Raw genomic sequence first — 26,490 nt, forward strand, 5'->3', positions numbered from 1 at the left:
TATATTGGGGAAGGGGTGGTGGCAAAGACTGCCACATGTATGGCTATATCCAGGGGACTTGCTCAGATAAGGAAATAAATTAAAGATAATGGGAATTTCACTGTTGGAGAAGGGAAATACAAATATTGAAATGTATAAAACTTGGATGAGCCCTGTATTGATAGATTAGAATTGGAGGTACTGGTGTGAACTCATGGTTTTCAAGGTATTTAGATAAATAAATATAGATGATAGATAGAACAGAGACGTGCAAATAGATATAGTTGCAATGTGTATGTGTGTTTGTGTTTGTGTTGTGTATGGAAACGTGTGGGTGTATATTCCTAACGGTGGCCACTGAGCGGGCCCTGGGACAGGGCCACTCTAATAGAAATGTGTACATTTAGCACTCAGATCTTGGTTTCTAAATACCAGCTTCCACTCAGTGGGACTAGGACTCTTTAGAGAATCAATCATCCCTGGGACAGGGAAAGCACAAGATGTAGATGTCAGAACATGGAGGCAGCTAGAATGCACACCTGGACTTTTGGTATATACTAATCAACCTGGCCCTGGACTTAGCCGGTCCCAAAGGATATGCTGATGGACTTGGCAGTTCCCAAAAGATATGTTGATAGACTTAACCCGTTCCCAGGGGAAATGGTAATGGACCTAGCCCGATATGTTAACTAACCTGGTGGGGGTGGGGGAAAAGCAATGAGATGTAAATGACCTACTGAATATGTTGATAAGCAAACTCACCCTCACCAAAATGTGTGGTTGACAAGTACAAAAAAGGTGCCTGCAGAAGTGCAAGTGGGACTCCTAGGGACCTATGAGGAGGACCGGCAGTCCCCGTTCCTCATTCCCCTTGCTCCTATTGGCCCTTGAGTTGGTCCGGGAGTTGCCTTTTCCCTCCACCCTCTTCCCCTTTTTCCGTCAATAAACCCATTGCCTGATCACAGAGTGGTCTCCGAGTGATTTCTCAGAGGAAGGCTGCCCTGACAGTAGAGAGACTTTGATTTGTTGTTCCACTTATTTATGCATTAATTGGTTGATTACTGTATGAGCCCTAACTGGGGATCCAATCTGCAACCTTGGTATATGGGGACAATGCTCTACCAACTAAGCAACCTGGCCAGAGTCTTGGAGGTAATTTTACAATATATCAGTATATAAAAGCTTCCTCATGCTTTCCTTTTTTTTCAGCACATGGTGTTCCACAGAATGTACCATCATTTTTTAAGCTAGTCTCCTACTAAGAAACATTAAGATAGCTTCTACACTTTTACTGTTATACAATGCTCCATGTACCTAAGTCATTTTATGCATAAGCAAATATATTTTTAGGATGAATTTCTAGCAGTGTAATTGCTAGGTAAAAGGTATGTGCATTTTTTATAAATATTGATATATTGCCAAATTGTCTCCCTCAAAGAGTGTAGGAGAGCCTGAGTATTAAGATTCTGGAGTTTGCCCATCTGGTTATGAAAAAAGATAGGTCAGGATTTTAAACTACATTTTCTATATTTGAGTCAGGTTGAGCATCCTTTCATGTTTACTTCCTTTTTCTGTATAGTTGGTACAGCTACTGCTAATGTTCTTATTCAGTTTACTTATAGGAACACTTTATATATAGGAAAATAAGCCCTTTTTGGTGATATGAGTTGTAGATATTTTGTACCAAATTGGAGTATGTCTTTTTACTTTCATCATAATAGTTTTTGCCTTGAGAACACAAACTATCATACCAAACTGCCTGGGTTTGAATCCTGGCTCTGCCTCTCACCAGCCATGCGACTTAACTTCTCCATGACTCAATTCATCAGTGAAGTGGTGATAGTAATAGTACCTCCCTCACAGGCTTGTTGTAATTAAACGAATGAATACACAGAAAAGGCTTAGAAAATATGTGGCACATGACAAGAACTAGAAAGAAGTATTGTTTATATTTTTATGTAGCCAAATTTAATGTGGATTCATTTTAGGTGCCATTTCCAAGAAAAAAATTTTATTTGCCCTGGCTTCCAATTTTGGAAATTAATTTATTTTTAAAGAGTTATTTTGACTCTGGCTGGTAACATGCACCATTTAGATACCAAGCCATCCTCATAACAGAAGGCACTGTGGTTTTCCAGTCATCACATTTACTCCTCACAACTTTATTATTATCCTCATTTTACCTATGAGGGAACAAGTTCAGAAATGCCAAATGATTTGCCCAAGGCCCAATTTCCTTTGGGCATTGATTTGCAAATGTTCTGCAATAAGCTCCTAATGAGTCCCTTAGCTGACTTCCACAATGTTTCCTCTCCAGTCTCGTCTCCAGTGCTGCCCTGGTGATTTCCCCAGCTCTCAAACCTTCACAGGCTCCCTTAGCCTGTTCCTTTCCCTAGCATTTGATTTGACCCAACATACCTTGCTGGTTTTGCTTCCAAGGCTCCCCTCCCATCCAGCTAAAAGGAATGCCTCACTATTCCTTGAATAGGCTTTCATTCCAGTCAGGTCGTTTGTTCAGCTTAAAATTTCTCTCTATACCTTCTCTTTCAGGCCACTCGAGCTTCATAACGTTGTCCCTTACTCTGAACGTACTCACTTCTCATTCCTCTTCCCACTCCACACCCTGCATGTTTGGCAATTCCTTACCTTCTTTGTTGTTTATCAAAATAATTTCACACACAGGCACATTTGATAAACACCACAACCCAATTTCCATTGGGTTCAGCCACTCACAGGGACCTGAGTTAACAGGGCACATGGTGCACCAGGCCCATTTGTGGCAGAAACCAACCCTGGCTTATTTGAACCCAGCTCTCTTCACAAAACTGTTACTTCTGGTCAAGTGCCCATCACAGACTTCCATTTTCCTTTTAGAGGATCTGGTGGCTGTCAGCAGATACCCGGAGGAGGCACAGTACAGAGAATGTTCCGAAAATATTGGTTGTATAAACAAACTTGGCGCTGGAAAGAATATGAGAACGTTAGGTCAAATTCCTTGTTTCAACATAAGAAATCAAGGCACAGAAAAGGAAGAGACCCATCCTAGGTCACACAGCAAGTAGGAAACAGAACTAGACCTAGAAACGAGGTCTCCTGAATGCAGCTCTGGGCGAGCTCTTCTGCACCTTGGAGCCACGCAAACCTAGGGTTAGCAGTCTCGGCTACCTGAGGTCCCTGCAGAAAACATCACCTGTTCACCCGTTCCTTTGACGCTCATCTCAAGAGATTCCTTCGCCCTTCGCACAACACAATCTTTCCTCCTCCCTAAATCTCAGTTTTGAAGATAATAGCCCCGAGCAGCGAGAGAACCTCTAAAGGCTGATCAATCGACTGCGAACAGAGAAGGTAGCCTATGTTGGGTAGGATACCCACAGCTCCGGAGAAGGCAGCGTGAGAGCGTCAGGATTTCGGACGCCAACCTCCAGCCCCGCTCCAGCCCCGCTCCAGCCCCGCCCCACCCCGCCAACCCCGGCCTCGGCCCCGGCCCGGCTCCGCCCCCTAGGGCGCTTGGTCCCGCCCCAAATACGCCCGGCCCAAACACGCCTGCGGACACGCGGCCTCTTAGCCAGGCTTGGGCGGAGCCGAACCCCCAATCCCCGCCCTCTCTATAGGATCCGCCCTATTGGCGTGGACGGTCAGAAGCCACGTCCAATGAGAAGGAAGGGGAGGCCGCCAAGGCCCTATCCGCTGCGAAATCATAAAAACGGACGCAACTAACTTGCGGACGCTGTGTCTTGGTGTTTCCGGGTCTTTCCAGTCTTCGCCACTACTTCTGCCGTTTCTGGGCCGCAGGGAGAGCTAAAACGGACCCTCTAATCGAGTAAGACTTTGCCGGCTGGCGCGATTGTTGGCGTCGGATCCAGGGGCTGCTGCTGCTCCCAGGACAGAGCTCGGGATTGGATAGGGGCGTGGGGGAAGGGGCGGGGAGGAGCCGAGCACGTGGAACGCTGGCCTGATCCGTGGCGTGGGTGGGAAGCTGGGCCGGCAAGCTTCGGGCGTGCGGGATTCGTGGGCTGCAGGAGCCCGGTTGGTCCTGTCCGGTCGGTTCTGCAGCCGCAAACACAGTGGGGGAGGGGGGACCCTGAGTGGCGTCGCTGCTCAGTGCCTGACCCAAAGGAGCGTCTTTTATAAACTCTGATGCTGAAGGTGCCACTCAACACCTGCCCGTGACTGGACTGATGGCCCTTGTGGGCGGCTTTTTCTGACAGATCAGCCTAACAGCTAACGCAAGTTGAGCGCTTATAGAGGGCTAGACACTGTCTTAATTGCTTTGTAATCATTAGCTAAGTTTTCCGCACTATGGCCCTGTGAAGTAGATAGAACCTTTGTCAGACACAGTAAGAGGCCCAGTGAGATTGTCACTTGCCTAAGGTGACGCACGAAGTAGTATGAAGTGGAGTCCCGGGTTAGTGTTAGTGGGAAGGCCCCCTTTTCCACACCCGTGCTTGGGTGTTCAGGAAGTCTCACGTTTCCCCAGTTTACCTTAGAAACCATATCTCCTCCTTGGTGGGCGTGGAGTGTTCTACAGCTACTGTCTTGTGAATCAAATAGCAAGAAGGAAAGAAAACTTAAGTGACGACTTCCTGGAGAAAACAAAATCCCAAAGTCCCAAACTCTGTTTTTAAATAACAGGGAAAATTGTATTTGAGGGGGTGTCCTGTGGGTCACCAAGCCCAGGGACCAGACCAGCAGGGGCACAATAATACTTAGTCCTCTAAGCCTGCTTCCTCATTTGTAGAATTTATAAAAATAGCCACTCAGGGTGGGCACGGAAATTTTCTTGTAGAGGCCACTTTGTCTTTGGCTTCACAAACCGGTGGCATCAGTGTTTCCACATTACAGCCCAGTTGTCTCTATAATCTTAATTTTCCTGTTGGATATTTAGGGTGTTTCTTACTTTAAATATTACAGTACTGCTGTAATAATTCTTTTTTGATTTTGAGATAGAATTCACCTTTGGAAAGTGTACAGTTCGATGGGTTTGTAGTATAGTCGAGATTGTGCGACCATCACGTGATATCTTTTATTCCAGAACATTTTCATCACCCCAGAAAGAAACCCCATGGCCCCAGTGTGTCCCCGGGGTCTGGAGCCTGCCTGTGTGGGGCTCTAGTCCCCAGCCCTGTGCTCGCAGGAGGGCGGGGCCCTGCTGCTCAGGCTGCCCCACCTGAGCTTGGGTGGGGCAAGCAGATCCTCTTGCTGACAGAATTTCAGCCTTAGGCGAGTTCTGGAGCTACTTCTCTGGACTCCAGGGAGGGGACGCTAGCCCAGGGCATGCGGATTCCTGTGTTCAGAAACCAGGAAGGAGGTTGATTGCAACTCTGAGTGCCTTAGCATCGCCCCCACCCCAGAAGTCTCATGGTCCCCAGGACCCGGGTTTTTTCTGGGCCTACGCCTTCGGGGTTTTTCAGCCAAGCTCAGAATGGTGCCTTGGGACAGGGAAAGGGTCAGTTTATCCAGGAAACCGTGAGGCACTCAAAAGCATTTTGGAGTGTGGAGCCAAATCTTTGCCACTCCTGTGCGGAAAACTGCCAGACTGCAAGGCAGAGCCAACCTCCAGGTGAGAGACTCGTGAGTAGGTCTCTACAAAGGCCCCAGATCCTGAAGCAGGTCCTGAAAAACTGCTTAGAGGTTTGCCAAACTTCAGGATTATTGACCAGTGAAGGTCGAAAGACTTGCAGTCAAGAGTTGAACCTTTGAAAGTTCCTTGAACAATTATAAAAATGAAATGGGATGCCTCAAAGCAACATTAACAGTAAGGAATGGAGAAGCCAAGCAGTTAGCCAAATTAGATAGAAAGGACAAGTCAGCAAACCGAGGGACATGTTATTGCATGGGCGGAACCCAGTTACAGAGAGCTATAGTGGGTGCTACCCAAACAACTCTCATCTGGAGGGGGCTATTTGCAGTTTTGAAAAGCAGAAAATAAAGGATATAAAAGTTTTATTTTTAGAATTGATCACTATTGAAATGCTGTTCACAGCAAGGCTTCAGATGTGTACTCTGCTATCTACCAAAATATACAAAAGATCGATGAGGAAGAAGATCTAGAGGTTTTCAGAAGCTCTAGGGATCCACCAGATTATCCATCTTATTTAGATATTGTAAGAGCAAATTCAAATTTGCCTTTTCAGAGATTGCTGTCAGCTAAGAGTGTATCTTGAGCAGGACAGGTGTCTGTCCACCGGTCAACTAAAAAAGGCTCAACAGCCTTGCCTGGTGTGACTCAGTGGATTGAGCACCAGCCTGCAGACTGAAAGGTTGCCAGCAATTCCGGGTCAGGGCATGTGCCTGAGCTGTGGGCCAGGTCCACAGTTTGAGGCATGCAGGAGGCAACCAACTGATCCATGTTTCTCTCCCACATCAATGTTTATCTCCCTGCCTTTCTCCCTCCTTTCCCTCTCTAAAAATAAGTAAATTTAAAAAAAGGATCAACAAGCAGAAGATCATTAAAGAAGAAAATTAATTTTCATAAGTACAGTTCTTGTTTCCCTTTTCATCTTAAAATAACTCAGAATCCAGGATTAATATTATACACCCAGGCATTTCAACCTCCTACCTAGTTATCTGTGATCTTTTTGTGTGAGCCTTTGCCCCAACCCTTTGGACTTCATATTAATGCACTGTATCCGGCTGGGAGTGTTATTATAGGTAGGAAGTAGATAACAAAAACTGTTGTGTTGGCCAAAGAGTCTGTATGGGTTTTTCCCATAAAATAAAAGACACATTTTTCATTTTCGCCATAGCCTTATTGATTTGGATATTTTGAGTTTGTCGGCTATCTCCCATTTGGTATAACATTGATTGTTCTCAATTCATGTCTTGATTTGATCGCGTCAGCTTCAGCTTCAGCTGGCCTACCTGACTGTCAGTGAGAAATCTCCAGCACAGAACTTCACAAACCACTTTTGACACATTTGATCAGTCATAGCACCTTCTACACACTGCACCAATCTTTTCCTGTGTGTTTCAGTTGCATTTTTACCTTTCTTGAAATAGTAACGCATAATATGCTGAAAATGTCTTTTCTTCCATTTTCAATATTAAAATGGCTACACAAAAATTCACCAATTTTGATATGTTTTTCTTTAATGCAAGCTGATATGACAGCTGTTACAATACAGTCTAACAAAATTGTTTCTGATGAAGTTAAAGACAACTAAGTGCTACTAGAGCAATCTTACAGAAAAAACCAAAGTAACTTTTTGGCCAACCCATTAAAGATCTACTAATTCCACTTAGCTTCTTTTAGGTTTTTTTGTTTTTTTTTGTTTCAAATAATTTTTATTTGTTTATTTATTTATAGAGAGGGGAAAGGAGAAAGAGAGGGAGAGAAACATCGCTGTGTGGTTGCCTCTCACTTGTGCCCCCAACTGGGGACCTGATGTGCAACCTAGTAATGTGCCCTGACTGGGAATCGAACTAGCGACATTTGGCTTGTAGGCCAACACTAAATCCACTGAGCCACAGCAGCCAGGGCCTGTTTTTTTTTTTTTTTTTTTTTTTAATTTAAGATTTTGTTTAATTAATTTTTAGAGAGAGGGGAAGGGAGAGGGAAAGAGGGGAAGAAAAACATCAATGTGTCAGAGAAACATCAATCACCCCCAACCAGGTACTTGACCTGCAACCCAGGCATGTGCCCTTGACTGGGAATCTAACCAGCAACTTTTCCGTTCACAGGCCAGCACTCAATCCACTGAGCTAAACCAGCCAGGGCAGCTTTTAGGTAGACTCCAGAAAAAAAATCTTATCTAGTCATTCTGATTAAACACAAATTCTGTTTCATGAAACAAGTAAAAGACAAATTTTCCTTTTTTAAACTTTTATTGAAATATAAAGTATCATCAGTTGATCTGTGAATTTATCTTTCAACAATGTGTAACCAAACAAAATAAAGGAAATATGATGCCAATATATCTGTGTTTTACAAATGTGTAGAACATAAATTTTAGTTTAAAAGTCATGTTAACTTGCTTATGGTTTTAAAACAAAACTGCTGTCATATTGAAGTATTATTATATATGGTACTATAGCTTTTGGAATGCTCATGATCTGGTGAAATATTGCCCAAGAAAACAAACAAGTACACATGGAATATCATAAATCATTTAAAATTCTATAAAAATTTTACCAAGCTACCTCGTTATAAAAAGGTACAACCTTTTTCCTTAGTCATTCTTACTCCTGAAAGTATAAAACAATTTAATCACCATTTATCAACTCATTTGGGATAACTAGAAAGAACAATTCTTCATAACAGAAAAATGGATTTTCGAGAAGCCCAAAAAGAAAAAAAGATCTCTGTACCAGTTAGTTAACTCCTCTTTCTCTACCTCCTGTCCTCCCACCCGCAACCCCTGTAAAATACTTCAGAGTGTGTGTGTGTGTGTCTGGATTTGCCTGTTCTGGAGATTTTGTATACAATTTTGTGTCTGACTTCTTTGACTTAGCATATGTTTTCAAGGTTCATTCATGTTGTGCCACATTTCAGTACTTCATTCTTTTTATGGCCAAATAAAAGTGGATGTGGCATCTTTTTTTCTTTTTTTAAGGAAAATCCTTGTCCTTCTAATATTCACTAAAATTGCATTTCCATACTTTACATTTTCTTTTGTTCACTATCCTACATGTGAGGTTTTTTTGGGGGGGGGGTTTGCTGGCTTATTTATTAATTTATTTTGCTTTCATTTTTTCCCCTCCCACTGAAAATTTTTGTTTGTTTTTCTATTACAGTTGTAATAGAATGGATGTGGCACTTTTTTTTTTTAATGCATTCATTAACTGATGGAAATGTGGGCTGTTTCCACTTTCAGGCAATTATGAATAATGCCGCTATGAATGTTCCTGTCAAAATTTTTGTGTGGCCATGTGTTTTTATTTCTGCTTGGTTTTTCTGGGTCATATGGTGACTCTATGTTGAACGTTTTGAGGAACCGCAAAACTTTCTAAAGTGGTGGGGGCATTTTACATTCCCACCAGCAAATCAGAAATTCATTACAGAATTTGTGAAATGTTTGGTTAAGTACAATACTCACTAAATTTTTCTTCCTTTTCTTTGTATCAGAATAGCCCCAACTCAATCATAGGATGACATGGAAGTGGTTGAGTAAATGCTGAATTCTGGAATGTAGGTCCAGACTTCTGGCGCTCTGTTTGTTGCTAATAGGTACTCTGCACTCAAAAGTTGAAGTTGGGTAATAAAGGCAAAATAGAGTTCTGATCTATTCTTCACTTGCATTTGGCCCCAGAAGTTTTTTTCTAATTTTGTTACGGCATTTGAATATGGTTTTAAAATGTATTCGGTAAGGTGTCATCAGTATCTCCAGTGAGTGGAGAAAAAAATCACTAGGTGTTGAGAAAGCCTGAAACTTACAGCAACTGGTCCATGGACCGTAGTTCAGTCTTTAAAAAAAACTAATGTGATTCCCATTGTGAAAACTTACTATATTTTGATGATTGAGTGATAGATTCAGGCTATATAAGATTTTTAAAAGCCACTTGAAATAGTTTTGACAATATCAGTGTCATTAAGAAGTACTTTCATCCCATTCCTTATTTCAAAAAAAAAAAAAAAAAGCATGTGCACAGCCTTCCTTTTGACAGCTAGTGTACTTCAGAAGCTAAAACACTTTAGAAAGTATATTGAGAAGTTATACACACTTGTCCCCGCTTAATCATGTTCACAATTTTCCCTGCTCAATACTAAAACTATAGGAGAAAGTGTTCACTATCAACTAACTATTCTCTGCATGTGTGTAGATTGAAAGGAAAATTATGTGCTATGGTGTTATCTGGCAAGGAAAAGAAAGAAGGTGACCTAAGAGAGTTCTGCCAGGCTCAAACTGTTGTCTTACAGTAATGGTGGGAGTCTGTCACTACCTCACACAGGGACCCAGGGAACTGAGGGTAGCAGGTTGTCAGGCCACCTGTGAGGTGAGAGAACTGCAGCCAGAGAAGTGGCTTGGTGAGGCTTGGTACCGCAGTATTGACGATAACCCCGGTTGGGCCTAGTTCTGAGCATGAAGGAACAATCAAGAAAAGAGCAGAAGAGGAAAGAGTATGCACACACATTGTATGTAATTTTCTTTTTTCTCATCCAGGACCAGAAATGCATAAATGCAGCTGGAAAAGTACAAGACAGGGAAGAAGGAGCCAGCGGCAGGACCCTAGGCTCACACAACACAGTTCGAATGAGAGGCAAGTGCTGTTCCCCGGTGCCATTCTAGTATATTATTCAGCACCCTCACAGGGATCTGGTCAAAATGCAGGGTCTGAGGTTGGGCTCATTGAGTCTGCATTTCTAACAAGCTCTTGAGGGTGGTTGCTGCTGGGGGTCAGCCTGCCGGCCACTCTTTGAGTAGTGAGGAGGTATGGCCACACTTTTCAGAGTGACAGTGACTTTGGGCCAGAGCATTAGCCACAGGCTTAGGATTAGACATTATCTGATACAACGGGAGGAGGGTCATTTCTCTATTTTATAGACTCGCTCTCTCTCTTTCCTTATCCCTTTTTCCCATCCAATTAAAGTAGCTTTCTGGAAATGTAATATCATTAATTCAATCTAAGTACTGAGAGAGAAGCTATATATATAATACAGTATTTAAAAACACAAAAAGATATAAAGAATAATGCAATGAATACCTACCACCCAGCTATGAAAATAAAGCCTAGCCAATGCTTAGTTGAAATACCAGTATAAACATTTTCTACATATTTTTCTTCATGAAAGAAATACAAGCAGTCTAGTGTAGACTAGTCTAGAACAAGATCTGTCTGCCCCCCCCCCCCCCCGCCACCCCCTTCCCCCCGCCCTCATCACCCCACGCCAGGAGAGGACACTGCTTCACAGCCCAGGGCTACTGACAGGACTTCTGGCCATAAGAATCAACACAGCCCCCTCCTCACCAAAGGCGATCTGTATGCCAATCGCCTCAGACTTCCTTTTAAGATGAACAGGTTTCTAGTTATAGGGTCAGGTGATGTCAAAGGCCAAGATGCTTCTCTAAACAGATTAACCCAAACAGTAACAAAAAGCATCAAAATGTTGTGAAAGGAACAAGGGCTTTGGAATTAAGAGGTCTGAGTTTGACACTCTGCTTTTTCCTGTGGGCAAGTTACTTAATAACTCGGAGTTACTATTCTTGTGACTTCGTAATAATGTATATAAAGCCGCTAATGGGCTGCCTGGCTCTGAATAGGCCCTCCATATGTGGTGGGCCTCATTAGGTGCAGAAGAAAATATTACTCGAAGCCTAAATCCCAGACTTGACCAATGTTGTAAAGATCAGGACAGTGCCCAGTGTTTGTTTGTTTTGGAAGGAGAACCATGGATACTTCTTAGGCTTTCCCACAAGAACACACCATGTAGTAAGATGTGATCAGCTTTTTGCGTGGAAACCTGCTGGACAGCCACCTTCTGGGCTCCATGTGGAAAGAATGGAGCAGCAGTTTTTGGACTAGCAGTCCTTGGACTAGAAACACAGACATTTGTCATGACACGTAATCCTTCCTTCCTCCTGCTGCTGATCACAGATGAGCTGCCTTAGGAAGCTCTGGGCCATAAAAAGGGAGAATAAATTTTCTCTGAAACCATCCATAGTTAGTATTTATAGACAAGAGTTCTTTTGTTCCTTCAACCTAGTTTTGCAGTTTGTACTCCTTTTTAGTGTGGGGGTAGAGGGGAAGTTCTTGATTTTAAAGGGGGTTTTATCAGGATTCTAAAATTAGGTCTTTTGCTGCATCATTATATCCTTTAGCTTATAATTGCTACAAATACTGCTTATAGCTTTGCAAAATGAGTGTTCAGACCATGGCTCTATCCCAGGATTACTGAGCAAATCACCTCTGTGCCCTGAACCCCAGTTTCTCCATCTGTAAGGTTAGGTAGCCAAGTACAATTTAAACTCTTTGTACTGCTGAATCCAATGAGGAATGAAATTCACCTGAGCTTGTAACTGCTCCTGAGCTGACAAATGTGTCCAGCTGGTAGAATTCTTATTGGCAAAGATTTCTGTTCTCCTTTTTATCCGGAAAACTCCACAAGACTTCATGAAATGCTCAAGCGAGGAGATAAGGAAAAGGAATTACTGTGACATGTGTCTGCTTAAGGATGAGAAACAAAACCTTGCCCAACTTTGGTATATTTGCAGTAGGTAAACTACTTTAAAGGAAAAGCAGGGTCAGTGCTCCCCAAGTAATCAAGGTCAGAGCGTCAGGGGTGAAGGCTATGGAACTGCCTGACCTGCGCCCTACCAGGACCCCACAGTCACAGAATGACTGGATCTCAAGCCCTTTGCTGCAAGTTACCGTGACTGTGTGCCGACAGGTGTAACACAGGGTCCCAGCAAAGCCCACCCGAGCCTGACTGCGACGGCGAGGAGGTCGCGTCGACTTCTTCCAGCACGGCTGGGGGTTCTTCTGCGCCAGGTAAGGCGGTCTGCTGGCTGGCACTCCGCTGGCACTGCCTGCAGGGAAGGGTGCAGTTGTGCTTATACCTGTTCCGGCTGCCCTTCCCCCTCAGCCCGGTGTGTCCTCCCTTGCGTGTGGGTATACTCCATCTGTGTCACCGGCTCATTCTGGGCTTAGAGGACATTCTGGGAGCGGACGGGAACACTAAAGGGAGCAGCTGTGATCCTGAGGCGGACGGCTCCCTCCAGGACTGAACTGGGTGCAGGGTCGTGACATGATGTCAGCTCTCCTCCTGCCCCTTAGAAAGACGGGCAGCTGTGCGGGGCGGTGGGCAGGCCACTGACGTCCTTTCTAGCTGGGTCAGGTGACAGTGTTTGAAGTGGGATTTTATTTCTTTTGACTAAAGATCTGCCAGGGTATTACTTTGACCCGGAAAAGAATCGGTACTTCCGCTTGCTGCCCGGAAACAACAACTGCAATCCCCTCACGAAGGAGAGCCTCCAGCAGAAGGAAATGGAGCGCAGGCGGCTGCGGCTGCTGGAGGAAGAGGACAGGCAGCCGAAGGTGGGCTCCGCACTCCCGGGGCTGCCCTGGCCCCTGCACTCCCGCCAGCCTCTGTCCTTCGCTGTAAGCAGGTGCCAGTTCAGCGCGCCTTTGACGTGCAGCTCAGTGCACCTCAGGGCATGTGGCGTTGAGTTGTCCCTGGTAGGAACCTGATGGAGAGAGGAAGACCAGGCAAGCTATCTCCTCTCACTCCACTGTCCCTATTTGCAAAGTTTCATCAGCAATCGCAACATTTTGTGCTTCCCTAGGGGAATCCTGAAATGGCAGCATGATGCTGTTTCAGTACCTGTATATTTTAAGTGGAAAACCCGGTATATGGTTTGGATATGAGGGCCTCTTGTATCCCTTCTGGGAATTGCATGCCAGGACATTTTGATGGTTATAGGGGCAACGGGATGGAAAATCCAGGCCACAGGGTCACCATAGTCAAATGGAAAGGACGGTGCAGACACGAGTGTCCAGGGCCGTTCCTGCACTCACTAGCATGGTGGCTTCTCCCCCCCAGGTATAAATTGGGGGCTTGGACAGAGGCATTGAGCAGACCTTACAGTTCACACATTTTTCCTTGTGATGCTCTTTTCCTCTTGCCAAGGAGACCATCGGATTTATATACATGTAATTTCTGCCAACCTAGTACCTCTTTCTTCATTGCATCCTATGGAACTAACGATATTCTCTGTCATTTCACAACATAACACTTTACTGAATCTTTTTTTTTCCCCCCAGAAAATAACAAGGATGGGATTTAATGCCTATTCCTTGCTACAAAAAAGCAAACTGGGTTTTCTGAATGTCCCCAGTTATTGCCGGTAAGTCAGTACTTCATTACGCTTTCTTCATGAGTATTCTTTTTCTGTCTTCTATTTCCATGGTCCAGGAATCCAGTTAGGAGGCCACATAGCTGCTTTGTGAGGAGTCTTCACAATTGAGGGGCTGCAGCTTCCCGCCTGCCTTCTGCTGCTGAAACAGCACTAAGGATTGCTTTCCCTCGAGAGTGACGGGGAGACTCCCGCAGGAGGCCAGGGAGAGAGGAGAAGGGATCTAGCTGAAAATTTGGGCAGAAATTTCTCAGGATGTTCCTCTGTTACTCGTAAATCATGTTTAGTTTAGTAATAGATCTTATAACTTCAATCCTGTGAGATTTCTGCCTTCATTTCTCCTTACCTAATAAGTTATCACCAAAAATGGAACATTAAATAGATGTATGTGTACTAAACTTTATCTAAATACTTACGATTCTTGATATAATTTTAACTAAAACCCTGTGGGATACGTTGATACTTCCCCCAGTTTCTAGAGGAAGAGACTGAGGCTCAGAATGGAGTGATTTTTCTCAATGTAAAGCTAGAAAGAGTGATCTGACTCCCAGTGCCTGAACTCCCACCCCCTGTGTCTGCTGTTGCCGCTGAGTGGGGGCAGGTGAAGAAACAACGTGCCTTTGGGTGGCTTACAGCGGACACAGCCCTCTCGTCTCGGAGCAGGGCTTCTTCCTAAGAGTTCTGAAATTGAATTTATTTGGGATCTTGCTCATTTCCAGGGCAGAACTGCTGACCCTTCCTCATGGGTAGGTATGGTGCCCACTCCCTCCCTGCCCCTCGCTTTCCCCTCTGCAGATTAGCCCACGAGCTTCGAGTGAGCTGCATGCAGAGGAAGAAGGTTCAGATTCACAGCTCGGATCCCTCCGCTCTGGCGAGCGACCGATTTAACCTCATACTGGTGAGTGGGAGGGAGCCGTGTGTGGTGCGGAGGGTATCGCTGCCACCCCCGACACTTCGTGCCTTAGCATCAGCTCCCACGAAGCCTGGCTGTGTAGATGCCGGTTGATAAAAGCAGGTGTCCACTAGGATTTTATAGTTTTCACAAGCACCTGCTGGTTCCCCATTGGCAAATGCCAGCCAAGCTGGCAGGACAGGCCATGGTGACCATTGTCACCCTACTACAGCTCTGTCATTTGACATGAGAGCCAGGGCCCACCTCACATCGACTGAGAACCATCACAACGTAACTGTCCCTTGGGTGTGTTGTATACACATCAAAGGGGGTGCACAGTGGACTGGAAGCTTGTAATCTTTCCTATACTGGGCACGACTGGGCAGCCAGCCCTAAAGTTCCAGTGTCCCCAGTAGCAGCAGCATGTTATACCCTTGCTTGCTGCTCCTGACCTCTAGGCCTGTGACCCTGGGCCTGCACGTCCAACTTCATGATGCTATTTGCAAGGAGCAGAAAGTCTTCTCTGCTTTAGGTTAGACCCAGGCTGGAAGGCAGGGCCAACTACTGGAATCCAGGGGCCAGGAAAATGTTGGCAGAGGGACCACTGGAAACAGAAGGAGCCAAACTGCTCAGCTAGACTGGGGATCAAGGTCACAGCAGAGTATGGCCTGCCCAGCAAGCCCCGTCCTTCCTGGAGGCCTGGGGGAAGCCGAGGAGAGTGAGAGACACACAAAACAGAGAGCCTCGGCCTGACGATCTGCTCACAGGACTGGGAACCGACGCTATAGAACCGACCCTTGACATCTTGCCCCAGGAGACCTCGACAGCAGAGCTCTTCCTCACAAGGGGTGTTAGGGGCCAGGACTCAGATCTCTCCTGTGGCTGTACCCCCTATATGTGTGTGGGGACACAGTCTGACCTGAATATTTTCTTGCAGGCAGTTCCCCTCGGGAGCCCCTTTCCTGGGGTTCTTTAGTAAATTGGGGGCAGGGGTCCTTGTTTCTGGAGTTGTTCAGTAAACTGGGGGTGGGGGCGTTGTTCCTGGAGTTCTTCAGTAAACTGGGGCAGAGTTCACTGTGCATGTGCTGCTTAGTATAACATGAGCCCCCTAGGCCTCACACATTGTCTCATACAAGCTGTGAGCTGGCCCTTGGAAAGCCTTCCCCACCCCCTAGAGTTACCATTATCGGCTGGCTGGTGGCATCAGAGGGTTGGGAAGGACAGTTTGCCACGAGGATCAGTTTTTCAGATTGGACTCCAATCACTGGTCATGATTCTTTGGGAACATAACTTTTCTTCCCAGCACACTTGCAAAGTGAGTGCAGATTCACTAGCTAAATGTAGATAAGACACAAATATATATAGTTTTTGCTCTGAAAATAATTATTAACCACATTTTTTAAATGTAAAAGAAATCTTAAAATAACCCACATCCCAGTGCAATCTTTTCTATTGTAATTTTTTCCCAGTGCAATGTGGTTTTTTTTACTTGGTGGTAATCATGGTGCCTGTGTAATGGGGATACAATTTTGTATGCTCTTTACCTCTTGACACTTACTATCCATGTTGCTGTGCGGCTTTCATGGTGGCCACATTCTCTGTCACTACGTGTCTCATCTGGACAGTTCCTCTTCGTGGACATTAGGATTCTAACGAACAGTCCTGAGGGGGGACTGGGCAGATGTCTAAGGTCCTGGCCCCACCGCCTCCATACCATCCTCATCCCTGCTCCTAAATTGTGAGACCAGAGGTCTGTTAGCTTTGCCCAGCGATGGCTGCTCCAAGCAGGGGCAAATTAGGTCATCTCCATGCTCCACGGATGGGAGCTGTCACCTTGTGAAAATGCAGGGCACAGGGGCTGTCAGAGACAGGCAGATGGTCTTAGGCCTGGGAGGTCACTTCCAATCCACTTTCCCCTTCCAGGCAGATACCAACAGTGACCGGCTCTTCACAGTGAATGATGTCAAAGTTGGAGGCTCCAAGTATGGCATCATCAGCCTGCGTGGTCTGAAGACTCCCACACTCAGGGTGCACATGCATGAGAACCTCTACTTCACCAACCGGAAGGTACTGTGCCCTTCCCTTCAGCCTTGCAGCCCACTTTGCCTTTGCATCCATGGGCACTGCAGTGGTTAGCCAAATTCAGAATAGAGGAGAGGACTTTGTGAAGAAGGCAGCATTCGGTGACCTGGTGACCTCATTTTCACAAGGGAGAAATGGAGTTTTAGATCCTGAGAACCCATAGAGGCAGAAAGGGGCCTCTAAAGTTTCTTGTCTTGGAAGAGAAAGGACTTCAGATGTGGGAAGACTTGAATTATTAGTGCTTCTTTACCTGATTTTAAGGACTTCCCCTTCAGGAGGAATGAGCTGATTTGAAGGAGCCCGCCCCAAGGACAGGGTTCCCAGGAGGTGGGCCACAGTAGCTTGCATGGCGGGCCCTCCCACTGCATCAGGACGATGTGTCACTCAGCCAGTCTGTGGCTGACACTGAGGTTCACATAAATAGGAGGAGTTTTATGTCTAAAGGGCATCTTTTATTTACTTATTTATTCATTTTTTTAAAAAAGATTATTTTTAGAGAGAGGGTAAGGGACAGAGAAAAAGGGAGTGAAACATCAACATGGCGAGAGAAACATTGATCGGCTGCCTCTCACACACCCCCAGCCAGGGACCTGGCCTGCAACCCAGACGTGTGCCCTGATCAGGAATCAAACCTACAGCTCTTTCAGTTTGTGGGACGATGCCCAACCCACTGAGCCACATGTCAGGGCCTAAGGGGCAACTTAAATTGCAGTGGGATGACAGCTGCATCTTTAAGGAGCTGCAACTTTGTGTTCTGTTGGAATATGAGCCCCAAGATAGATACAGGTTGAAAATGGTTTCTGGGAGAAGTGAGATACAGAATGCCCTCAGAGTCAGGTTTGTTCCCTGCCACTGAAGGAGAGTCCTCTTTGCCCTGGAGGGTATACCAGATGTCTCACTCAGGCCCCTGATGATAATGAAGGACTAAGGCCTGGAGACTGCTTCCTCCCTTTCCCTCCTCAAGACTGTGTGTGCTGGGGCAGGAAGCTCCCCTGTTCTCAGAATGCTTGTTCCAGCCCCTTTTTAAGGAGCAAGGCCTAAAAAAGTTACATGTTGGTAACCCCATGTTATTCCACAAGAAAACATTTTTCTTATTTCTCTCCATGAGTTGGCAGTCAGACCAATTTTCCATCTTGCTGTGTGCTTCCTCACCAGGTAAACTCTGTGTGCTGGGCCTCGCTGAATCACTTGGATTCTCACATTCTGTATCTTTTGGCAGATGAAGAGGTTTGGTGGGCAGGCCACAGCCTGATGTGGATGGGCATCTGTGGGGTTTGTGAAGAGGCATCTTAGTAGTCAGAGGTCTGGGCCATTCTGCACATGCTCCCACCCTTTCAGAAAGAGAAGTGCACATGGGGAGAAAACAGATTCCCGTGCCGCTCAGAAAGTAGCTGAGGTCCTGGAGTGACTTTGAGGTCACTGTATGCCATCTACTATTCTGGAACTTGAGACTAGAGTTTTAGTAGAGGAATAAAGCAGAAAGTAGCAATAATATCTTGGGAAGGAAACCCAAATCCTCCTGAAGGAGAGGTAGGAGTCAAGAGCTGCAGTGGTCCCAGTGTGGGGTAAGCTTCCTGGGGTTAACTGGGGGCAGGTACCAGAGAAAGAGGGTTCCTTTGGCATGGGACATGGGTCTGTGGGCTCTGGGCCTAAGGTCCCTGCCAGAGAGGGCCTTCTTCAGAGCACTCTTCATTTTGGACTCTGCCTTCCCAGAGAGCCATTAGGGCTTTTTTGCTAGGAGCACAGCAGTGCAGTGGCAGAGTAGCTGGGCCCTTCCTCTGGGGTCCCTGGGCCCCCTGATGCACAGGACAACTATCCATCATGTGCTTCAGGAAAGAATATTGTTTGATCCAAAGCCAAAGGCATGTGTTAATGAGTCTTATCTTGGTTCATTTCTGTAATAAATGAGACTGGTACCAAACAGCGGTTTCATGAGTTGTCATGAGGTTTGACAGTTAACGTCTGTGAATGCACTTAGCACAGTGCTTGGCACGCATGGGTCCCCAACAAATGGTGGCTGAATCAGAACCTGTTTTTAAAATTTATTGCATAGCACTCTGTTTCAAAGGAGGTTTAAAGCCTGAATTAGAGATGTGAGTATAAATTTTATGTAAGACAAACAAAACTCTGTATTTGGTAAATAGAAGTTTTATGTGGCTTTCTTTTGGGGTCCTTTGGTGTGATGGGACCCCTTGTTACTGTGACGGTTGTTACCAAAGGACAGAAGAAACCAAGCCTTGAAAGAGAGAAAACAATAACCTCACTCTCATTTTTTATTCTTAAGAGAAAGAGAGGAAGGGAGAGAGAGGAAACATCGATTTATTGCTCCACTTACGCATTCATTGGTTGATCTTGTATGTGCCCTGACCTGAGATCGAACCCACAACCTTGGTGCATCTGGATAACACTCTAACCAACTGTGCTAGATGGCCAGGACCAGGGCTAAAACAGTATTTTCTCATGTTTCGGTGGGCTGAGGAGAAGATAGAGATCTGTGTAACTGGGTTTGAAGAGCATGAAGAGTATGGTATTTTGTAGCTTGATCAGCGGCTTGCCCTCTGGTGGTCATTTCAGGTAATCTCCAGGCTTTGCACCTGCTGCATCTGCTGAAAGAACATGGAACTTTTTCTCTCTTTACCAAAATGGTACCTGCTCAGACCTGCATGCTGCATTTCCCCCCAAAGAGTAGTGGAAGGTCATACTGAATTCTTTTCTATAATTACTGGGCTCTTCCTTAACCTATGGCCTGTGAAAGGATTAAATCTCCAGTACTGGCCCTGTAGGTATTCAAAGTTTGACTGGAACCTGGGCTTCAGCCATAGTAATTAAAAGTGCACATGTATAAGGACTTTCTCCCACATCCTTGCCCTCCATACTAGAGATACTTAACATGGGGCTTATGGCCCAAGGCAACATGACACAGACTGTCAAGAATGTTGCCTGATTGCTTTGCAGATATTTACATTTTTTGATGAGGTGTGTGTGTGTTCATTCCACCAACATCTATTGAGCTTATACAATCCCTGTGCAAAGCGCTAGAGATGGGCAGCTCAGCAGGCGATCAGTCTGTGCAGTGATGCTTGCGGGGCAGCTGGATGCAAGAGGAATGCAGGGATCAGGGCAGCCTTCCTGGAGGGGACTCCCACATGGAAAGGAGGGGCCAGTGTTCCATCAGAAGAAGGAATCGAGAGAGTGTAACACGTTGGACAGTAGTGTTTGGTATCCATGATGTCTCTGGCTAAGCTGGGCCTTGCAAGACTGAATCCTCAGGCATATGGGATGCCCACGGAAGATTGTAGTCAAGGAATCTTTTCTTGTACAGGCTGGCAAGGCGCAGACCTCAGATAAAAAGCTGCTGCAGTGGACAGGGAGTGAGTGATGAGCGGGAGTGGAGGAGAGGCACAAGGCTAAGAGGCTTGGGATCCTCTGGGCCGTGGAATGGTGGTGATGGGAAAAAGTCCAAGGATGGAACTCCCAGAAAGTGGTGGTGTGGAGACCAAGAAGGTGCGTGTAGTTAGAAATTGTGCTGCAAGACCACAGGGCAGGACTGAAGAGTGTTCATCAGATTGAGAAACTAGGGCTCATTGGGGACCTTGGGGAGAAACGGACTGGAAAGGTGTCATACTTGGATTTCAGTGGGTTGACTAGTGAAAGAAAGGCAGAAGTGGGGATCAACATGTTCCCGTAGAGAGAAGTTTGGCTCTGAAGGGAAAGGAAGGGGAACCAGATCAGCCAGAAGACAGTGCAATAGAGTAGTAGGCAAAGACTAAAAAGGACACAATTCAAAGGAAACTCAGATGACTATTATCAAATGAATCAGTACACCCAGTTGTAGTCAGGGAAATGCAAATTTAAATAATGAGATGTCACTCTATACTCATTCAGATAAGCACAGATTTGCAGTCTGACAGTGCCAAGATTTGGCAGATTTGGAGAATGGGGATCACTGCTGGTAGAAATGGACTCGTCCAGCCATTTAAGTTGAAGATGCAGGAACCTTACAACTACACAATTCCGCTCGAGGTACAGACAGCAGAGCAGTTTCCAGACTGCAGATCATGTCCTCTCAGGGGCCATCAACTCAGTTTGTGAGCAGGATTTTAAAAAAATGGAATAGACTAGAAAATATCAGAATTTCATACTTCAGGCAAATATTTTATAAAACTTTTCTTTCAAATGTCTGCGTGTATAGCACGCAGTAGTGTACAATTAAATGCTGACCCTGGGTTTAAGAAGCAGGGCCTTAGAAAAGCCTCCCACACGTCGGCATGGGAGGCAGGAAGGCGCTCATTCCAGCAGCAGCACAAGAAGAAGAAAACCACCCCAGTGCCTGCCCTGCCACAGGGGATGGATAAACACGTTGTGATGTATTTATACAAAGAAAGGTATAAATGAAGGAACTGGGACTACAAACATCAGCACAGATGGATTTAGAAGAAAACTTGTAGAAGACACTCTTCGTGATGCCATTTACATGTTTTTAGAACGTGAACCATTCTTCATATTCCTCATGGACAAATATGTTGTGGAAATACAACAGCCTAGAGCAGTGGTTCTTTCTGGATGAGGGAGAAGGAAGACTTGGGCTCGGGAGGAGAGGGGTCAAAGAAGGCTTTTAACTGTATCTGTGTCATTTTTTTGCCTTAAAAAAACCCCTGAAACTAAATATGGAAAATGTAAACATGTTAAATCTGGCTTAACGGGAGTTATTTTTATAATTTCTTGGAGGGCACTAATGCCCCTTCTTCTCCCAGAGGGGCGCTTGTACTTGACTGTCCTTAACAGCTTTTCCAGGCTGTGCCTCATGGGGATCGCGGAGACGCCAGGCTGTGCTACCCTGCTCCCAGCGTCACTGTTCGTCAATAGCCATCCAGGTACCAGGCTCTTTCTTTGGAATAAGCGGGGGCGGGGGGAGCTGTGACAGAGGTCTCTGTCCTCTGCCTCCCAGAAACTGGAGCCGCCACCACCACCATAATAAGCTCCTCAGTGAAGGCCTGGACATCAGGGGTGGGAACCGAGGCTCAGTGAGCCTGTCAGAGCTCACAGGGTAGGGAGAGTGCAGAAGCACCTGTGGGGAGTCCTTAAACCTGACCCAGGATCCGTACTAGGAGCATGTGCATCCTGACATCTTTCCTCCTTTTGGGTCATTTCAGGAGCCAGAACTGTTAAGAGTGTGGGTAACCAATGCGAGATATCAAAATGTTTATTTGAGGTGCCTGTACAGATCATTCACAAAAGTGACCGTCTATCAGGGATACTTACATTCTCTCTGGCTGAAGGCAGTTCAGAATTCTGGACTTCTTCCTGGCAGTATTCTGGATATTAAGTTTCCAGCTTTCAGAGAATTAGGATCAATTAGACAAGGGTCAGGCCTCTTAAGAGTACAGGCTTCAGGCAGACCTGGCATGAATCCCAACTTGAACAGATTGTTTAACCTCTGTAAAATGAAGATAATACCTCCCCCATCAGGTTACAGGGAGGATTAAATGAGGTCATGTGCACTTAGCCCAGTGCTTGGCATTTCATTGTACAGCTAGCTCAGGAGGCAGATATTACCACCAATTTACAGATGAGGAAACTGAGGCAAAGAGAAGTTCAGACTTTGCCTTACAAAGCTCATCCGTGGTGTTAGAAGTCAGGATAGTGGTTCCCTTTGGGGAGGTACTGAAAAATTCTGTTTCTTAATCTGGGTGGTGGCTATATTTACTTTGTGATAACTCATTAAACTGTATAGTTTGTGTCCTTTATGTATATTTTATCAGTTTATTTTTTTTAATGCTTTGCTTGAGGTTACATATCTAATAGTGTGATCTGGGATTGAAACCCTCTTATCTGTGATACCATGCTGCCTCCCTGATAGCTAGTAATATTTTTGATACTTGTACTGAGACGTCAGGAAAGATTTATATATTCACTCTCAGAATAGCCACTTTTGAACCAGGGACCCCAGCTGAGTGCCTCATTTTTTGCTACCACAAAACCCGGAATGGAGCCAAGGTATAGACTCCTCCAAGTAGCTATTCCTGGAGGTTTCCCAGATCTGTTCGTCACTGGCCTGGCAGTGTGAAGGGAAAGTCTCTGTCCCTAGAGGGCAGCCATGCTTTACAGTCGCTGCTTCTCAGCAGGAGACCGACCTGGCATGCTCTGCAGTTTCCGGATCCCTGGGGCCTGGTCCTGCGCGTGGTCCATGAACATCCAGGCAAATAACTGCTTCAGTACAGGTGAGCCATGGCTGCTGTCCCAGGTTCTTCAAGTGAAGAGGTGTGTGTGTGTGTGTCAGTCACACAGTCCTATATACACACTGTCCAGCAGTCCCTCTCCCCAGACTACAAGTGACACTTGTCTCTCCACCCCATCTCTATCAGGCTTGTCTCGGTGGGTCCTGGTGACCAATGTGGTGACTGGACACCGGCTGTCATTTGGGACCAGCAGTGATGTTTTGGCCCAGCAGTTTGCTGTCATGGTAGGTTGGATTGGGAAGGCAATAACAAGTTTCCCAAGAGTGGAGATTTTGCTGGATTGAAATTGGATTCCTGTGTGGCATTTAGTCCTCCTCCCCCTTTTACAGGGGAAAACAAGGGTATGGGAAAGGATGAATGGGTTACTGGAATATATCTGCACTGAGTGAAAGGTAGCCGATCCAGAAAGGCCTTGTTAAAGTGGCTTTAAACAAATTCCTGTTTAAATGAACTGTTAGCAATTCTTAAGTAGTACTTGGATTAGCCAGTAGGACAAGGAGGGTTTTTTTAATGAATAAATTAAGTCCCAATTCATAGCACTTAATAGTTTCATACACAGCTTTTAAGTTACACATTTTATAAATTTAAAAATAAAAACTGTAGTCATTAATATATTTCAAAGACTTTTCCCACAGAAAGTGCCACCTCTCTTTAAAAATATCAGGGAGGGAGTGTGCCAACCTGTTTCCAGCAGTCAGCACGAAGTTCATTAATTTAGGTTTCTTCGACCATCTTCTCTCTGTTTGGAACCCCATGTCTTACCTGGACCTCTGATCTCTCCTGTCCATACTCCTCACCCCAGCTTCTCATGACAGCCTTGGGGGAGACAGGGCGCCATCGCTTGGGCTTCAGAGCAAGGCCTGAGGGGCCAGTGCAGCCAGTGGGGAGGACCCTGGAGGGACACATGGGGCCCGGTTCTTTTTCCCTTTCATAAGGATCCCTTCCAACTCCACTGAAGCACAAACTGACCAATCACACCTCTGACCCAGGAAGGCTGGGATGAAGGTGGGGGGCATGTTCTGGAGGGCACACCCCTGCCGGCCTTAGAGGAATACCAAGCAATCCTTCTTTCCATAGACTCCTTTGCTGTTTAATGGCTGTCGCTCCGGGGAGATCTTTGCCATTGACATGCGTTGTCGAAACCAGGGCAAGAACTGGAAGGCCACCCGCCTGTTCCACGACTCCGCAGTGACATCTGTGCAGATCCTCCAAGAAGAGCAGTGCCTGATGGCATCTGACATGGCTGGAACGGTAGGGTAGCACTGACTTTCTCAAGCCACCAGAGCTGGTGGCTCAGAGGTCTGTCAGGCGGAGGGGCTCTGCAGAAGAGACCCCCGTGCCAGACAGTAGTGCGGAAGGGCAGCGAGAGGGCAGGCGAGCTGTGAGCTGTGCAGCAGCAGCTCTGTTGCCCACTGGGACCCCAGTCTGGTGTAGACAGCCATGCAGCTGGTTCTGGTGCTTTTCACAGACTGGACGCCTCAGCAGTTTGAGGCTGAGCTTTTCCTAATCTGAAGAGGCCCTTGGAGACCACCTCACCCTCCCCAGCTTCCATGCCTGGGGTGCACTAGTGTACCTGCTGGACCCTCCTTAATAGCCCCTGTGCTTCTTCCTACAGATCAAGCTGTGGGACCTGAGGACCACTAAGTGTGTAAAGCAGTATGAAGGGCACGTGAATGAGTACGCCCTCCTGCCCCTGCACATCCATGAAGAAGAAGGAATCATGGTGGCAGGTACCTGGGGCAGGGAAGATCCTATCCATCCAATTCTTCAGCAGCAGGGGGAGAAATTACTGTAAAACAGAACAGAATAAAGGGCTCATGGGCTGTTGGTCAGGAAGACTAGATAGGACGTGGAGTTGGACATTAGTAAGCAGCACTTGAAGCGTCCTCCAGTTGGATAGCCCTTTGTTCCCACACCAGTGGACGAATGTCATTTCAGTAACAAGCCAGTTAGGTGCAATAAAACAGCAGCTTGGGAAACCTGTTTGTAGGGTTTACACCTCTTCACCAGGTCAGCATTCAGTGTGACCTTTGCAACTTCCTGTTGAAAAGCTCGGGCTCCCTGTTCTTTGTACTGGCATTTCCACCAGAGGATGCTGAGGAAGGAAATGAAGGTCATTGTAAAGGAACTGGAGCCTGGTCCCTTTAATACCAACTCTGTGGATCCATGGCCACATGTCCACAAGCATTCTGCATTCTCCCACTAACCTGCCACGTGTCTTCCCTCTATCAGTGGGCCAAGACTGCTACACAAGAATCTGGAGCCTCCACGATGCCCACCTGCTCAGAACCATACCCTCCCCACACCCCACCTCCAGGACCAACATTCCCAGTGTGGCCTTCTCTTCTCGACTTGGGGGCTTCCGGGGAGCACCAGGGCTGCTCATGGCCGTCCAGCAGGACCTCTACTGTTTCTCCTACAGCTAAGTCCGTAGGCAGCAGCCTGGGAAAATGTGGATTTGACTTAGGGAATAAAGAATAGCCATACTTCTGCCATAATTGCTGCTTCCAGTGAAGGCATTTTAAATGGATGCTCTGTGTACACAGACCCCATGCATCCAGCTGCTGGGGAGAAAGAAGGTGCTGTGTGTTATGTGGAGACACTTTACTCAAGGTATTTGTTACATTGTGGGCTCAGAGAGCTTAAAAGTCCTTTTCATAAAAGGTACCTATTTCCTTTTGTTAAATTTCTTAGAATAGTCCTTTTTCCCCTTTTATTAAAAAAAACAACAAAAAAAACTTTTTCTAAGGGCTGAGGTTGTCAATAACGAAATTAAAGCTTTTTTCACCAAAAGCCCTTTCAAGGAGCCAAATGATGAGACTGGGTGAGGCTGTCAGGGTGGCCAGTGCACAGACATGCAACATGCATCCGTACCTGACAAAGCCAGCTGCAGGGAAGAGGAAGAGGGAAGTCACTTCTCTGAGCTTGGAGAGAAGGATTTAAGGCTAGAGCTTGGAATCATCAAACGAGCCTTCTCACATCGGGAGCAGATCTTTGGGAGGCTCCTTTCATTATCATTCTTAAGAATTGGACAGAAAGATGGATCTTTTCAGATGCTAGAGGTTTTAACAAGATCTTAGCATGCCTTTTGATGAGGCAACTTCCAGAATGTTGGGTACAGCATCTCCTATTTCCATCACAGTGACTGGGATGTCAGATTCAAGGGCCCCATCTCAAAGAAAATCGGCTTTGACTTCTTACAGTCTAAAAGAAGCAGTTTGTGAGGTGTTTATACCAAATGTTAAAAGACCTTGTCTTTCTACCAAACAATAAACTAAAAGAACCAGGGTATGGTGTGCTGATTTTAATGATTCAGGAGATCCTGGTGCTTGGCTGCTGTAGGAACAAGCCAGATGCAGTAATGTCAACTTAAATCTTGGGTGAGGAATAAAGAGTAGACGCTGGAACCAGCCTTGACTGCCCTGCAGGGGAGCTTCCGCTTGCCCCTTCAGGTGCACCTGTATACCCCCAAGCTGACCTCTGGGCCACCTCAGAGGCTCTCTAGCCC

At 46.0% G+C, this 26,490-nt stretch overlaps 1 protein-coding gene and 1 pseudogene across 2 annotated transcripts; both read left to right on the plus strand.

The window, feature by feature from the left end:
• Positions 1-1,092: 1,092 nt before the first annotated feature.
• Positions 1,093-9,996, plus strand: LOC150017001 (CBY1-interacting BAR domain-containing protein 1-like; annotated as a pseudogene).
• On the plus strand, positions 3,675-25,480 carry DCAF4 (DDB1 and CUL4 associated factor 4). 2 transcript variants are annotated; one of them, XM_090271093.1, is made up of 14 exons: positions 3,675-3,799; positions 10,080-10,176; positions 12,305-12,405; positions 12,794-12,951; positions 13,678-13,760; positions 14,565-14,667; positions 16,585-16,728; positions 17,899-17,948; positions 21,538-21,617; positions 22,869-22,964; positions 23,109-23,206; positions 24,060-24,233; positions 24,598-24,712; positions 25,215-25,480. In XM_090271093.1, the coding sequence occupies exons 2-14, from the start codon at positions 10,088-10,090 to the stop codon at positions 25,406-25,408; spliced, it is 1,485 nt and encodes a 494-aa protein (XP_090127219.1). In that variant the 5' UTR covers positions 3,675-3,799; positions 10,080-10,087; the 3' UTR covers positions 25,409-25,480. The 2 variants fall into 2 exon arrangements, with proteins under 2 accessions (XP_090127219.1, XP_090127218.1); XM_090271092.1 differs by lacking the exons at positions 3,675-3,799; positions 10,080-10,176; positions 12,305-12,405; positions 12,794-12,951 and having other exon boundaries at positions 13,483-13,760; positions 22,866-22,964.
• The last annotated feature ends 1,010 nt before the right edge of the window (positions 25,481-26,490 follow it).

The sequence above is a fragment of the Furipterus horrens genome, unplaced genomic scaffold, assembly GCF_987537825.1.
Source record: "Furipterus horrens unplaced genomic scaffold, mFurHor1.1.pri manual_scaffold_3, whole genome shotgun sequence".
NCBI classification, from domain to species: domain Eukaryota; kingdom Metazoa; phylum Chordata; class Mammalia; order Chiroptera; family Furipteridae; genus Furipterus; species Furipterus horrens.

Coding starts and splice junctions, on each gene's coding strand:
- DCAF4 (XM_090271093.1), top strand. CDS start 10,088: ATGCATAAATGCAGCTGGAAAAGTACAAGACAGGGAAGAAGGAGCCAG. Junction 10,177..12,304: donor CAACACAGTTCGAATGAGAG/GCAAGTGCTGTT, acceptor GTGTGCCGACAG/GTGTAACACAGGGTCCCAGC. Junction 17,949..21,537: donor CACTTGGATTCTCACATTCT/GTATCTTTTGGC, acceptor CAGCTTTTCCAG/GCTGTGCCTCATGGGGATCG.